At 41.9% G+C, this 13,243-nt stretch overlaps 1 protein-coding gene across 14 annotated transcripts in view; it reads right to left on the bottom strand.

Annotated features, from left to right (window-relative positions):
* The window catches only part of szt2 (SZT2 subunit of KICSTOR complex), a 145,476-nt gene that overhangs the window by 58,363 nt on the left and 73,870 nt on the right, over positions 1-13,243 (bottom strand). For all 14 annotated transcript variants that reach the window (XM_046049705.1, XM_046049706.1, XM_046049700.1 and 11 more), the window contains 4 exons: positions 11,259-11,346; positions 6,646-6,764; positions 6,237-6,401; positions 5,345-5,429 (listed from right to left, as the gene is read on the bottom strand). In XM_046049705.1, the coding sequence (XP_045905661.1) occupies positions 5,345-5,429; positions 6,237-6,401; positions 6,646-6,764; positions 11,259-11,346 (457 nt within the window). The remainder of the gene's footprint in view (positions 1-5,344; positions 5,430-6,236; positions 6,402-6,645; positions 6,765-11,258; positions 11,347-13,243) is intronic.

Below are 13,243 nucleotides of genomic sequence, written 5' to 3'. Positions count from 1 at the left end.
CATAATTAGCTATTCAGCTGCAGCACACTGAACTTGAAAACTTAACTTCAAATGTCAACATCAGTGAGCTTAGATGCTTAATAATGTGGCTGCTATTCCTCAACACTACTGCCAAATGTCTATCTTAAGCTTGTAAGCTGCACTGCATGTGTGTTCACGTCGTCTCTCTCAGCTGTCAATCAACATCGTCTCTCTCAGCTGTCAATCAAACAAGGACACAGACACGTCCACTCAGAGGCTTAGAGAGAGTAAAGGAGCATTTCTGATTTATCTCCAAAGACAATCTTTTCATGGTTTTTAACTGAAGAGATGACTAGCTGTGGTTTTATCTGTATTTAAAGCTTGCTGCTGTAACTGAGAATTATAGTTTGTATGTAGCCTAACCCCTGGCGACCTGTCCAGGGTGTACCCCGCCTTGCGCCCGATGTCAGCTGGGGTTGGCTCCAGCCCCCCCGCGACCCTGTATGCAGGATAAGCGGTTGACGATGGATGGATGGATGGATGTAGCCTAACCCTACAACCGCTACACTGGAAGACATCGCCCCATCTTCTCATCAAGGTTCATTCAGTTCTTTGATCTTATTGGAGCTCTTCCTCCACACCAGTTTGGAGAGAGATGAAAACGTCTCGTTATAACACACAAGCACACAGTATAAGTATAAGTATTATCATCAGTCTATATCTACTCCAAGTCTGTTGGGATTCAGCAGACATATTTAACTGTACAGTGCTGCTAGGAGTCAATAGAAACCACTTCATTAATTCGCTGGCAGGAAACACCGTTGAGAGTCTGGGCCACTGCACTGCTTGACACTGACAGAGTTATCTCACATACGGGGCAGGGAGTAGGTAACATCATATAATGTAGGCCCATTGTTCTGCGGATGCTAAAACTAATGAGATGGAGCCAGAGCCTCTTCACAGAGCAATCAAAAAGTAGTTATACAGCAAGTGGTATAAGTACAGGAGCAAGGAACAAACTCTTAATGTCATCCTACATGTTTACAGCCATTTTAAAAAGAGCCTGAAGGTGAGAATCTCCAGAGAGCTCCAGTACACTCTGACCACAGAGAGCTAGCTGGTTGTGAAACAAACAATGAAAACCATCTAACATTCAATGGGGCTGTCACAGTTCTGAAACAGAGACCGAAATCCAAGATCCAAGAGACAGAACAGCGACACACCTGCTCCCTGAACTGAGGTCTCATTAGACAGTGCAACTGCAGCGGCGGCAGCCGGTGGGGGCAGTAGCGGAGTAGGCCTATATCGTATTTGTATCGACAGTAGATTATTCTAGGTCATTTTCTACCTTAGTTTAGTGTTTATTAGGGGTTTAAGCCCGAGAAGGGCAAGGGATCCTAGGCCCAGCAGGGCTGGGAACCCTATTGGAATCGTAGACATAGATGTATAAAGAAGATGGTTGAACACCATATTGGAGGACTGAAAGTGAAGATCCTTTTATCTGGATACTCGGCCTTGGCCTTAAAACATTGTCAAAGCGCTTTAAAATATTGAAACAGATGTTTTGAAATTTCTTAAAACACTGATCACTCATCACAAAAAACTTTACTGTGATTGGTGCTTGTGTAGTTTTTGAACCAGGGACTGATTCACGATATACCAGCAGCACCCACACAAGCCATGCCACACCTAATACTGAACAGTATTACAATAACTTTAGTAAAACTGAACAAGGGGGAGGTGTTGCTCTCAGGAGGAGGCTAGAAGTAGCACATACTGGCACACCCGGCATCCTGTGCAGTGGAAATCCGCATCTTTCCACTGAACAGGCTCTTTCACACAACTAGGAGAAACTAGTTTAAATGAATGTATTAATATTTATATTATTATGACATTAGATAAAAAGTAAAATTTTACTATATGCATTGTCATTTTATGTAATAGTATACCATATAGTTCACCACTAGTAGGCTATAATATTAATTCCAGTTGGACAAAACAGCAGTTTCATTAATTCGTTCATTAAATCCTTGCGCAAGAACAATTGCCTACATTGGTCTTTTAATTTGTTAATGTTACTTTTCTCATCAATAATCACAACCATTTATGCAGGAGGAGTAACATTTGAAAGTTTACTATGTCAAACCTTTATAAGCTGATATAGCTAGCTAGCCAAACCCACGTCCTCATTATCTTCTCCCTGCTGTCTTCTGTCTCGCTGCTCCAGCTGCTGTATCTCTGTCTTTGTTTTGTAACGAGCTGCTCAAGACGACACCGAGCGACCCGCCCGCCCGGATTTCTCCCGGTTCTCCGGTAACTAGCTGGCCTTTTTTCTGCCGGAGTTTCGCTTTTCTTCGCATCCTGCCCGCTACTCGGGGCGGGGGTGTTTTCAACGATTAGCGGCGCGGTACACTGCTGCAGACGGGGTGGGGGGGGACTATGGTAGGTTGTAAATACTCGCACATTGTGCTGGTAATTCATTTTTCCGGTTCGCACGTATCGATTTTTAGGGGCATATGCGCGCAAAATGGTCGCACCGTAGAGCACTGTACTTCACACTAGGTGGCGCTATAAGCAACGTAAACACGTTTGGGCTCTTACAACTGCTTGCAGTTCGAGTTCACTAAACTGATCCGTGATTCAGTTTTCAAGTGCACCTCCTGTGGACAGAAACCGAAACTAACGTTACTGATTGACATCTGCAGTGGTGCGTTCACAGTCGCTCCATAATGTAAAATTTCTATCATGTCCGCTTAATGTTGTATCAAATAACATCTTTCTCTCTCTGTTTCTCTGCAAAATGCTAAAGTTGGTTGCCAAATATGCTAATATACCTGGCCGGCCCGCCTAAGTATATGTAGAAATCACTGTATTTAAAGGAAGTGCAAGCTATAGGCCTATATTTTGTAAATATTACACCTTAGACCAATTTTTTCGTGTGTCACTTGACTATTTTGGTCCAGTCATGATTGAGTGATCATGCCTGCAACTTCGACTACATTAATTAAGCCAAGATGGAATAAAATAATAATAATAATAATACCCCCCCTTTACGAGCCAAGTGTTAAGTTAAAATGGCAATGCAAGGTAGCATATTATACACATATCAGTAATTATAAATGAGGGTTTTAATTCTGTAATCATTTACATCCATAATTAGTATTCCTTTGGTGGGAGCTGTTGAAGGTTAATAATGAGTTATTTATTCACTTTTCATTGAACAGGGAAAGCTTTCAGTCACAGAGCTAACTACAGCAGCAGCCCTCCCCTTTAACTGACTTCAAATGCCACTAGACGACACAAGCAAATTGATAAATGACATATAATGAACAAGGCAGCTGAGATGCTTTCCTGCAAACAGGCAGGCAGGCAGGCAGGCAATCTAAATGCAAACACATGCCTGACAACTGTGAGTGGAACAAAAAAGGTATAAAATATTAACTGCTAGAGAAATGTGTGAAGGTTAGAAGCCTACAGTAAGCATGACGTTTGGTGAACAGGGAGGAGAAGGACAAAGAAAAAGCATCCTCAGTAAAATTATTGTGCTGATGCTCATCAAAGAAATTAGCATGGTGTGGATAGTGAAGAGAAGAAGAGTGTAGCAGTTTTATTATGCTAGACAGGCAGAGGAAAACCTTTTCTGAATGTAATGTGTAGTCTAAATAGGAAAAGAAACTGTCAGCATGTCCTGTGATTACATTCTGCCTTCAAATCAGCAGCTCAACAATAGGAGAGAGGAGCCAATGAAAAACTCTACAACAAAGCCAGAACCTGAGGTTATGGCACATTTTTCAATAAATGATTTGCTCCTACTAAACAAGGCGAACCTGATCTCTGTTGTGAATTGATGAAGTATCAGTTCAGAAAAGGTTTAGGGTAAAAGAAACACTAGAGAAAGAAAGAGAAAGTATCCAGGTATCTGTTGAGTATTAATGTTTTAAACACCTGCCTCGTGTGACCCATTTCCCGTCCTGATTAATAGTTTCACACATGAATACTTCAATCCCTTTTCTATTGCGGGAACCTAACAAAACATAACTCCATCGTCCCGAGTTCTGATTCTGACTGAATCAGAAGCAAGTTCCAGGTACTTTCAGGGGTTGTCGTCAGTTCTGCTGATCGTGATTTGTCAAACAGATGTGTTGTCACAACAAGAAGCACAACAACAGAACCGCCAATCCTCTACTGTATCTGTATCAACATGGGCAACTAATACATGTCCACTCCTCATTAGCGATTGCTGAGAGGGGCCCATTCAGAATGAGCAGGAGTCAGTCATTTAGAAAGAAGACTACATCTCAGTGTCTAGCAGAAATGAGCATACAACAGCCAAATGCTGCAGGGAAGGAAAATGTTCAACAGATGAAAAACGATGAAATGGTTCAACATGCTTTTGGGCTTAGGACAACTTGTGTCGAAGTCACCCACTTTAGGGCCGCCTGATACAGACAAGAATTAGTCAAGGTACAGTAGTGTCGATGCGGGGAGTGAATGTGGTCAAACTGCAGCATTTCTGGAGAATTGACACGTTTCAACTCTGACTGGCGTATCTTGAGAGTTGACCTCTTCTTGCCCTTTAGGGTTGAGTTTGAATTCACGTGAAGGTGAGAGGAAACACTTAAAGGGGAAGTAGACTTTGACATAACAGTGGTCCCAGCAGTGCCCTGGATTCTCTTTGGTGTCCATCCCTACGTCCTTCAATAATAATTTTCCTTTCAAACAGCACATAAACAACATAGCTGGCACTACTTCTGCCTTTTCGACGGCATACATCCAAAATGTCACTGAAAAATGTCTGCAGACCAAAAACAGCAGAAACTAGTAATTGGAAATAACAGTGTGCAGCTTGTTAGGGTCAGATCCTAGATGTTTTGATTGTTTTGTACATGTGTTTCCACATGTACAAAACAATCAAAACAATGACAACATGGACTGATGCTGCAACTGACATCGTTATAATCAGTATTGACTGTTTCATTTGCTAATAAACTGATCAAACTACAAAAAATTACAAGATCTTGTAAGAAATTACAAGGAGCATTTACATTTAAAACAGAAAATAAGTATCCAAGACTCATAACCAGTAAGTGTTTGGGCTTCATTATAGAGAAATTAATTGATTATCAAAATAGCTGACTACCTGATTAATCCTTTCAGCACTAACATGGACAAAGAACCTTCGACCAGTGTTTCTTATCTTCAGGAAAAGCAGGTACGGCAAAGGGAGTTGGGGTTGTCACCTAATAATCAGGGTCATCATATTCTCAGGGCACCACAGTAACAGAACATTGAGTCACTGTGGTGATGTCAGTATTTGTAAAAAAATAAAACATTAAACACACACACACACAGGGCTGGTAGCACTGATGGCATGCTGGGATACCTTTGCCTCCCGTCCCCTGGCCTCCAGGTTTATTGTAGAGGTAGAGATCACCGTCAGCCAAGTCGTTGCTCATATGGAAGTAGTGCTGCAGACAGAACAGGGGAGCAAATCAGCCCCTGGAAGCTCAAAACACTCAAGTCAGCATTTATTTCATACATCATCACAATGAGACTTGTCAAAATGATTTTAGTCTCTGCCACAGTTTTGCAGAGCTGGAAGCCTCCTATATCCTGTATTTATTCATTTTGAATCCAGATCACTTTAAACAGAGCTGTTTGTAGTGCACTTGTATGTGTCAAACTGTCATCTTTCAGTGCAGGGAGGCATTTTTGATTTGCAGGCAGCAATGACTTATTTTTTACAAGTCAACAAATCATTCAAAGTAGTTGGAGGACTTTGAAAAGTCAGATTGACTGTTTATTTTGGTTTTTTATTACCCAGACCTTTACACTTCTGCAAAGACACCGAGCATGTCGCAACAGTTTCTGGGATTATTTGGATTTGAGCTATCACAAATCCTCTTGTGATGAGTGATTAGATAGCTGGAGAACAAATATGCTGCAGAATTTGAACGTCTTTCTTTTCCTTCACAAAAATCTTGGAACCCACAAAATAGTGTACAGCAGTGTCTAATGCCGTGGCAGGGCAGGCACACTGGGTAGGTGGGTGGGTTTTTCAGAGACTGTGAGAACTCTAGCTTATAGTTTAGCATAGTAGTTCTCTAAGGTCGACCAGCTTCTTCTGGCCTTTGTCTGCACCTCAAAGAAAGTTTGATATCCAGGATTATTTTAAAATTATTTTCTTTTCCAGAAAGGAACATTATCATACCACATCCACATTACACTCAGCACCTTATGTTCCATGTTCTGACCATAGCGGGTCAGAACTGTACCTTGAAGTGGTGTGCTGTGTTGCTGTCGGTGTACTTGGGTATATGCAGGAAGATGAGGAGGTTCTGCCTGAGGTAGTGAGCCACAGCGGGCAGCCAGGGAAGACAGTACTGGGGGAGTCTGAAGTTCATTACCTCGGTGGCTAGAGATCCTGATGGCTGGATGAACTGACAAGACAACATTTGGTGAAAGCTTTTGTGTAAAGCAATTTTCAGTGGTTTGAGTGCAGAGTGTTTTCTGTTTGCCCCTGTGGGAATAAAACCCATAATTATGGAAGTGTAAGCAATTTACTCACTGAACTACACAGGTCCATGTACACAGAACTGCAGACCAGCCACATATACACAGAAACAAACACTGCAAACATTTGCCTTCTATAAAAATTTCAGTCGCCAAAAAGGAGTCGTTTACTTCCACATCAGCTGGGGTCAGCTTGCAGTTCCTGACAAGCATGACAGTGATGATGTCCAACGTGGTCTCATCCAGGCGCTTGCGCAGCACCTTGACCAGCTCGTCTGTGATCTCTGGGCCTGAACAAAAAGTGAAAAGACATCTCTATATTATCCTCATGTTGGAAATACACAAATGTTCCGGCTACTGCATTTCAAATGTGATTGAAGTCTGGTGATTAAAGGTCTTGGTATGCTTCACAGTGTTTGTTGGATTGTCTAACAGCATCTGAAACACCTTTGCTCAATGGCAGAATCAGAAACAGACAATCCAACAGTCATGCTCACTTCATAAAGCTCCTGGCCAGATGTGCCAAGGAGTGCAATGATGTTTTGTGCGGAATCTGGTCACATTTAACAGCTCTGGAAAAAAGCTAGTAAGTACATCTTGAGTTAAGATTTGTTTATCAAACTTTTGACTTTGAATTCTAAGGTCAAGAATGAACTTTCAAACTAATCTTTGTGAAGCTTTTCATCAGAATGTAGACTTTCCATGCCCTTTGCCCATTACCTTCAAATCCATTTTGTAGAACAGATGCAGAAAAAGGAAGCGAGCAGTAAAGATGTTCTCTCTGAAATGTCTTTTCACTTTTTAAAATACTTTTAAAAAGGGTTTCAACACAGCTGTCCAGTGATGCTGCATGTAAAGACAGTGAGTTCAAAGCACAGCGAAGGGAGGGAACACACCAGGATATTAATGAGTCGTGCTTCTGAGAAACCACTGATGTAATCCCAGCCTGGCTACAACAGGGACACAGTGCCATCAAGGCGGAACAGGAGGAACAGCAACCTGCTCCAGTACATCCATACACAGGAGGTACTCAACCTCTTTTTACGATCCCACATTTGATTGTTAAATTGGCTGAGGTCCACATCAATGGCAGCAGAGCACAGCAAGAAAAAACAGGTTATAAATTGTCCTATCTATTTGTAGTCCTAACATGAAACTTTGATCTATTTCACTGCGCCTGTTCTATCTACCACATGAAATCCCCCAAGTATTTATGACAGTGTTTTATATTCATCCTAGAGCCAACATGGTAGATGCAACATCCACTATCGTTACATTTGTGCATCGTTTGCAAGCAATAAGGTAGAGGGTGAACTTAAGAATGGTAGGTCTCGCTGTACCTGGAGAGGAATCAAATCTATGGTCGGGAATTAAGAACAAGTAAAAAGCAGTGTTTAACACGGATAAGCATAACTCCATTCTGGCAGAGGAGTTAAATCAGTTTTTCACGAGATTTGACTCCCACAATTTTAGTGATGAACTGGCTGAATGAGTGGCTTCAGAAAGCAGTCAGATTCAAATTGATGAAAGGGATGTCTGGAGAACTCTTGAACAGACATATGAGAGGAAAAGTCGGGGTCCTGACTACATCAGCGGCTTACTACTTAAAAACTGTGCTATGTTTTAGAGCAGAATTTTAACTTATTTTCCAGTTCTCCTTATCGCAGAATAAAGTTCCCATGTTATGGAAAGAATCCATGGTAGTCCCAGTAGCCAAGGTTTCATCACTATCACCCCGTGGCGCTCACCTCATCAGTCATGAAAGGTTTTTAACGAATTGTGAAAAGGAATTTACTGGCCATGACACAGAGTGTAACTGACCCACTCCAGGCGGAGGATGCCACAGCAACACTGCTGGATTTTGCTGCTGGGCACCTAGAGGGCAAGAAAACACATATGTGCCTATGTTTTGTTGATTTTTCGTCAGCTTTTAACTGTATGCAGGCCCTTATTCTAACTCGCAGGCTTTCTCAGATCTCTGTAACCATATGTTGGCTGGTTGACCTTCTGACAATCAGGTCACAAAGAACCCGGGTTAATGACACTTTGTCTGAGGCCTTGATGTGTTCTACAGGATCACCCCAGGGATGTGTCTTGTCGCCTTTATTATTTGCCAGAGAACATTTAAGTCCAGGTTCATAATAAAGTTTACAGATGACGCAAACTCAATGTCTCAAAGACTAAAGAGATGCTGATCGACTTCCGCTGAAACCCTCCCTGTCATGGCACAGATCTTTATAAATGGCCAATATAGGTACTTGGGCACCCTCCTGGAAGATAAATTGACTTTTGATGCAAACACTGAATCCATCTGTAAAAAGCATACTGTAATACATTAGTTATGGATACATAGTGCTCTATATCTCATGGTAGATTTACTGTAAGTTGATAACACCTATTGTATGTTATATGTTCTTATGTCTTCTATTTATTATTTGGTTATGATGTGTACCAACTACTGTTGCAAACCAAACTGCCCGTTGGGGACAATAAAGGCAACCAAACCAAAATAAAAACAGTCAAATCCTTAATATAACAAAACTAACACATTCAACAGCCCATCGCAAAACTACACACATTCAGTTAGAGTGCACGGTGGCTTCACTTGGTGGGAGATATGGCACTGTTCCTCTGGAATCAGTGCACAAAATGTGTGATTGGCATACAGAGCTGATGTGGTCGGGTCTGGACCAGATCCAAGCATTCGCCCGGACTTTAAGGATCCCAGCTTAATTCCAATCCATAAGCACATTTCAACAGTTTCAGCTCAGTCAGTCAGGAAGCATGAGGCTCCACTAAGCATAATATGCGTGTAACAGAGTTAGAAATAATCTCTTGTGAATTTCTACAAAATTGATATGCTTGTGTTACATTATGTAGTTTTGGAGCCACCTGGTGGGTTAATAGCACAACTGCATACACGGGGTTCTTTCTCACGTATCTCACGTGCCTCTAGCAAAGGAAACACTTCCAAGCTAGAGGTGGGTGCACGCGAGCAATGTTGTGATCAAGCATGTGGTTCAATGTTTAATGTTAAAATTGGTTTCATGACTATCAGTAACATGCATTGTTATGCACTGTAAGCTACTAGCATGTAATATAAAAGTAACTGACACGTACATGCAGAAATATTAACTTTATTCATAAGTAGCACTTTCGGTCGTACGTTGAGCTAACGTTAGCTGGTTAGCCATACACCTGCTTGCTAGCTCCCAACCGTTTTATTTATGACCCATTGTGGAATTCAAGTGTAGAAGTAAACTTATTTTTCTCCATTCTTAAGATGTCGATGCGAGGTTTTTGTACTATGACAGTAACATGTTGCACTGTGTTATTTCACATTTATCTCAGCATTCTATCTTATTTCAATCGAATGGATATTCCCTCACAGTAGTGACAAACCTACTTTGCAGGACCCCTTGTTTGCATCAGTAGGGGGCAATTCCTGCTCATGGGACCAAGCCATACTCGCTGAGCAGCGGGGGATGTTAGCGCCCCCTTGTGTCCACGCCGTCAGTGCAGTGGAGCAGCGTCAGTCAGCAGCTCGGTCCACTTGCCGAGCGCTGCTTCAGACCTTCATTTGTGTTGCCATCCAGCTCCAAATTCCTCATCCCATAATGCCACAAGCAACACGATGAAGGACTTTAGGGAGTTGCTGCTTTGCCAGTTACACATGACCTGTCTCGCTCTGCTTTCTCTCGCTCTGTCTCTCTTCCTAAGCCTCAGAGAGCAGGGACGGAGCAATGGTTGTTTTCAAATGGTCCACAGACGGACGGTGATGGTCTGAATATCTCACATGCAGAGCGATACTAAATATACACAAATTTCATCCACATAATGCTGTATTTTATCCAAACTGCCACCTCAGTGATTAATAAACAAACTATGATGGCTCTGTGAGACTTTAATGTCATGAAGAAAACCATCCTTGCACATTAAATGAGAACTACTAAGACAAAGTGGGAAGAATGAAGAGGCACACCACTGGGCCAGTGGATTTGGAATGAATGGGAAGGTGACAATGCCTGCTGGTATCTACCAGTGGACAGATCAAACCAACCACAAAGCAATGCTAATGCTTAGCATGGCAACATGTTCACAGTGACAACATTAACATGCTGATGTTTAATATAGCAACATATTCTATCCGAAAAATTGTTCGTAAAGGAAAAGGCAACTGGTAAGTGCAGCCTCTGATCTCAACATTCAGGTTGGAGGTTGGAAACATGGCTCGGACCTACATTTTGCTGATGACCTTGATTATCTAATCCTGAAGGCATAGCCATCGGTGTGTGAATGTGTGTGAATGAGTTAATTTCTGAGCAGTATGCATCTTAGCCTCTGCTCATCAGTGGGTGTGTGAACGGGCTGAATGTGATGTAGTATAAAGTGCTTATAGTGGTGGAAAAGACTAAAAAGGCGCTATACAAGTTCAGACCATTATCTTACATTATAGACTATTTCTCTGTGAACAGCATGTCAGTTTTTTTGTTTTTTTTTTAATTTCTTTTGCTTTTGCTTTATGCTTGTGTTACTTTTTAGCTTAACTACTTACAGTTTCAACAGAATGCTGCTGCCAGAGCTTTAACTGGAACAAAGAAATGAGCTAACATTACTCCCATTCTAAGTCACTTCACTAAGATAGATTTTAAGTACTGGTACTTGTCTATAAATCTATTCATGGCTTCCCTCCAGATCCACTAACTCTCTGCTGCTCATATGTCACACCTGCTAATTTTAAAAATGTAAATCATTATCAGCCCTTGATCTTTCCCAGCTCTTACCTGCGCTTCCCACTCCATGCACAAGCAGCAGGATGTGCTTGTCTACCTGTCCAACTGGCCGTGCGCCGTCCAGTGAAGACCTGGAGCCCTAAGGAAAGAGACATCACAGGTCATCAACTCGGCACCAGCACTCTGACAACAAAACCATCCACATCGAGAATCATTACACGGACTGACCTCTGACAGACAGCTTTTATTTAGTATGTTTCATCTCTGTGCAGGGCGTCCTCATTCTAGATAATAACACATTCAAAAATCCTTCCCCTGCCCTATTCTTGCTTGCTTATTCCCTGACAAACTGTTGTATTTAATTGAAGATAAGAAGAGCAGGTCAAAATTGTAAGTGTCTGTATTTTTTTTCTCTCTGCCTCTGCAGACAAGTCAGGAAAATTAATTTCTACAGACTGCGCTTCAAGTCATCATTTGCACAGTAATCCAGTTCCTGCCTGCTCCACAGGTGCAGGATGGCCTGGAAATATGGTGGCTGCATATTTAGAATAACCTCTGCTGCTTTATGTGAGTACTTTAAAAACTGTCCATCACCCCCTGCTAGAATGAATCTGAGATGGATGGAGGGGAAATGTCAGGGTTCCTGCCTTATGGACCACATACTGTAACACTACTTCTACCACAGTAGAAGCACAAAATTGAGGACAACTGAACAAATACGCAAAATCTGAACAAGTCAGCAAAATCAGACAGGCAAAACGCTCTTATTCGGTCCTGCACAGAGCGGAACAGGCTCACAGAGCTGTTATCTGTAGTTGAAGCACACAAAATAACAAATTAACAACATGTTAACAATGTGCAGGCTAAACTCTCCGCTGCTGAAAAACGCAGCACAGCACGCAGCTGTGTTGGTTCGGCTTCCTCTAGTTTTGTTTGTTGTTGTAAAATGTCCACGCCCTGTGCCCGCTCTGATTGGTGAGTAGGACCGTAACAGGAGGCGCTTGTTGCTTGTGATTGGCCAGCAGATCTGTCGCACAGGGGTGACAACAGAATGAATTTGTGACTACATGACTGTTTAAAATGGGTCAGAAGCGCTGTATGATTAACCTACATTTTAATTGCCATGTTGACCATTAGCTAATCGCGTTCTTTCGAATCGCAATTTCGATTTGAAAACGATTAATGGTTCAGCCCTATTTCAAAGGTACAAAACTGATGGCTTTTCAGCCTGTTTGGCTCCGTTTCATCACACAGAACAGGTCCAGATATGGAACACTGCTCCACCTGGACGTCTCCTCTGATGTGTGACCGACAGTCATTAGTCTGATAAGAGTTGAAGGAGACTTCTTGGCTTCTCAGAGACCTGGACATGCAGAACTATCACAGATCAAACCCGTACATTTAGAGGCTTTTTCACCGTAAAATCTCCATGCTTATTGCAGTTGACAAAGTGGTTAAGGTTTGGGAATTTGTGAGCAGCGCCAACTTCAGGCAGAACTGGACAAAAAACAAACTGAGCTGTAAACTCTTCAGGTCAGGAGGTGGTGTCGTAGCTCTTGTTGGAATTTTGTGAAGCTCAGCAATGGGTGAGCGATTCATACATTTTAGGGCTGAAAGGATTCAACGAGAAACTCGAATAACTCATTTACTAAAAAGCACCGTTTAATCCATATAACTAGCCTACATACAGCACAGTGTTTCACACGCGCTTAAGCTGTGGACAAATGAAGATGATCTGATGGCACTGATTGCAATCACATGTATTCCTACATAAATATATATCAAAACTGTAACTTTATGTCTTTGAATCCAAGTCAAGTCTCAACTGCAAATTTAATTTGAATGGTGTTTTTTGTCTCCTACTGTGATCATGAGCACATGCATCTAAAACAGCTTGGTTATGAAAACACTAGCATATGCATCTCCGTTACTATTATCAGTTATTCAAGCAAGTTTGGCAGTGATCTGTGCACAGCAGTTTGGAATATTTATTAATCTGAAGTGAAGTCTCTTCAGCCGTTTTCCTCTTCTTCAGA

The sequence above is a fragment of the Micropterus dolomieu genome, linkage group LG05, assembly GCF_021292245.1.
Source record: "Micropterus dolomieu isolate WLL.071019.BEF.003 ecotype Adirondacks linkage group LG05, ASM2129224v1, whole genome shotgun sequence".
Lineage (NCBI taxonomy): Eukaryota > Metazoa > Chordata > Actinopteri > Centrarchiformes > Centrarchidae > Micropterus > Micropterus dolomieu.
The sequence above is the reverse complement of the archived record's forward strand: the minus strand, read 5'-3'. Positions and strand labels throughout refer to the sequence as shown.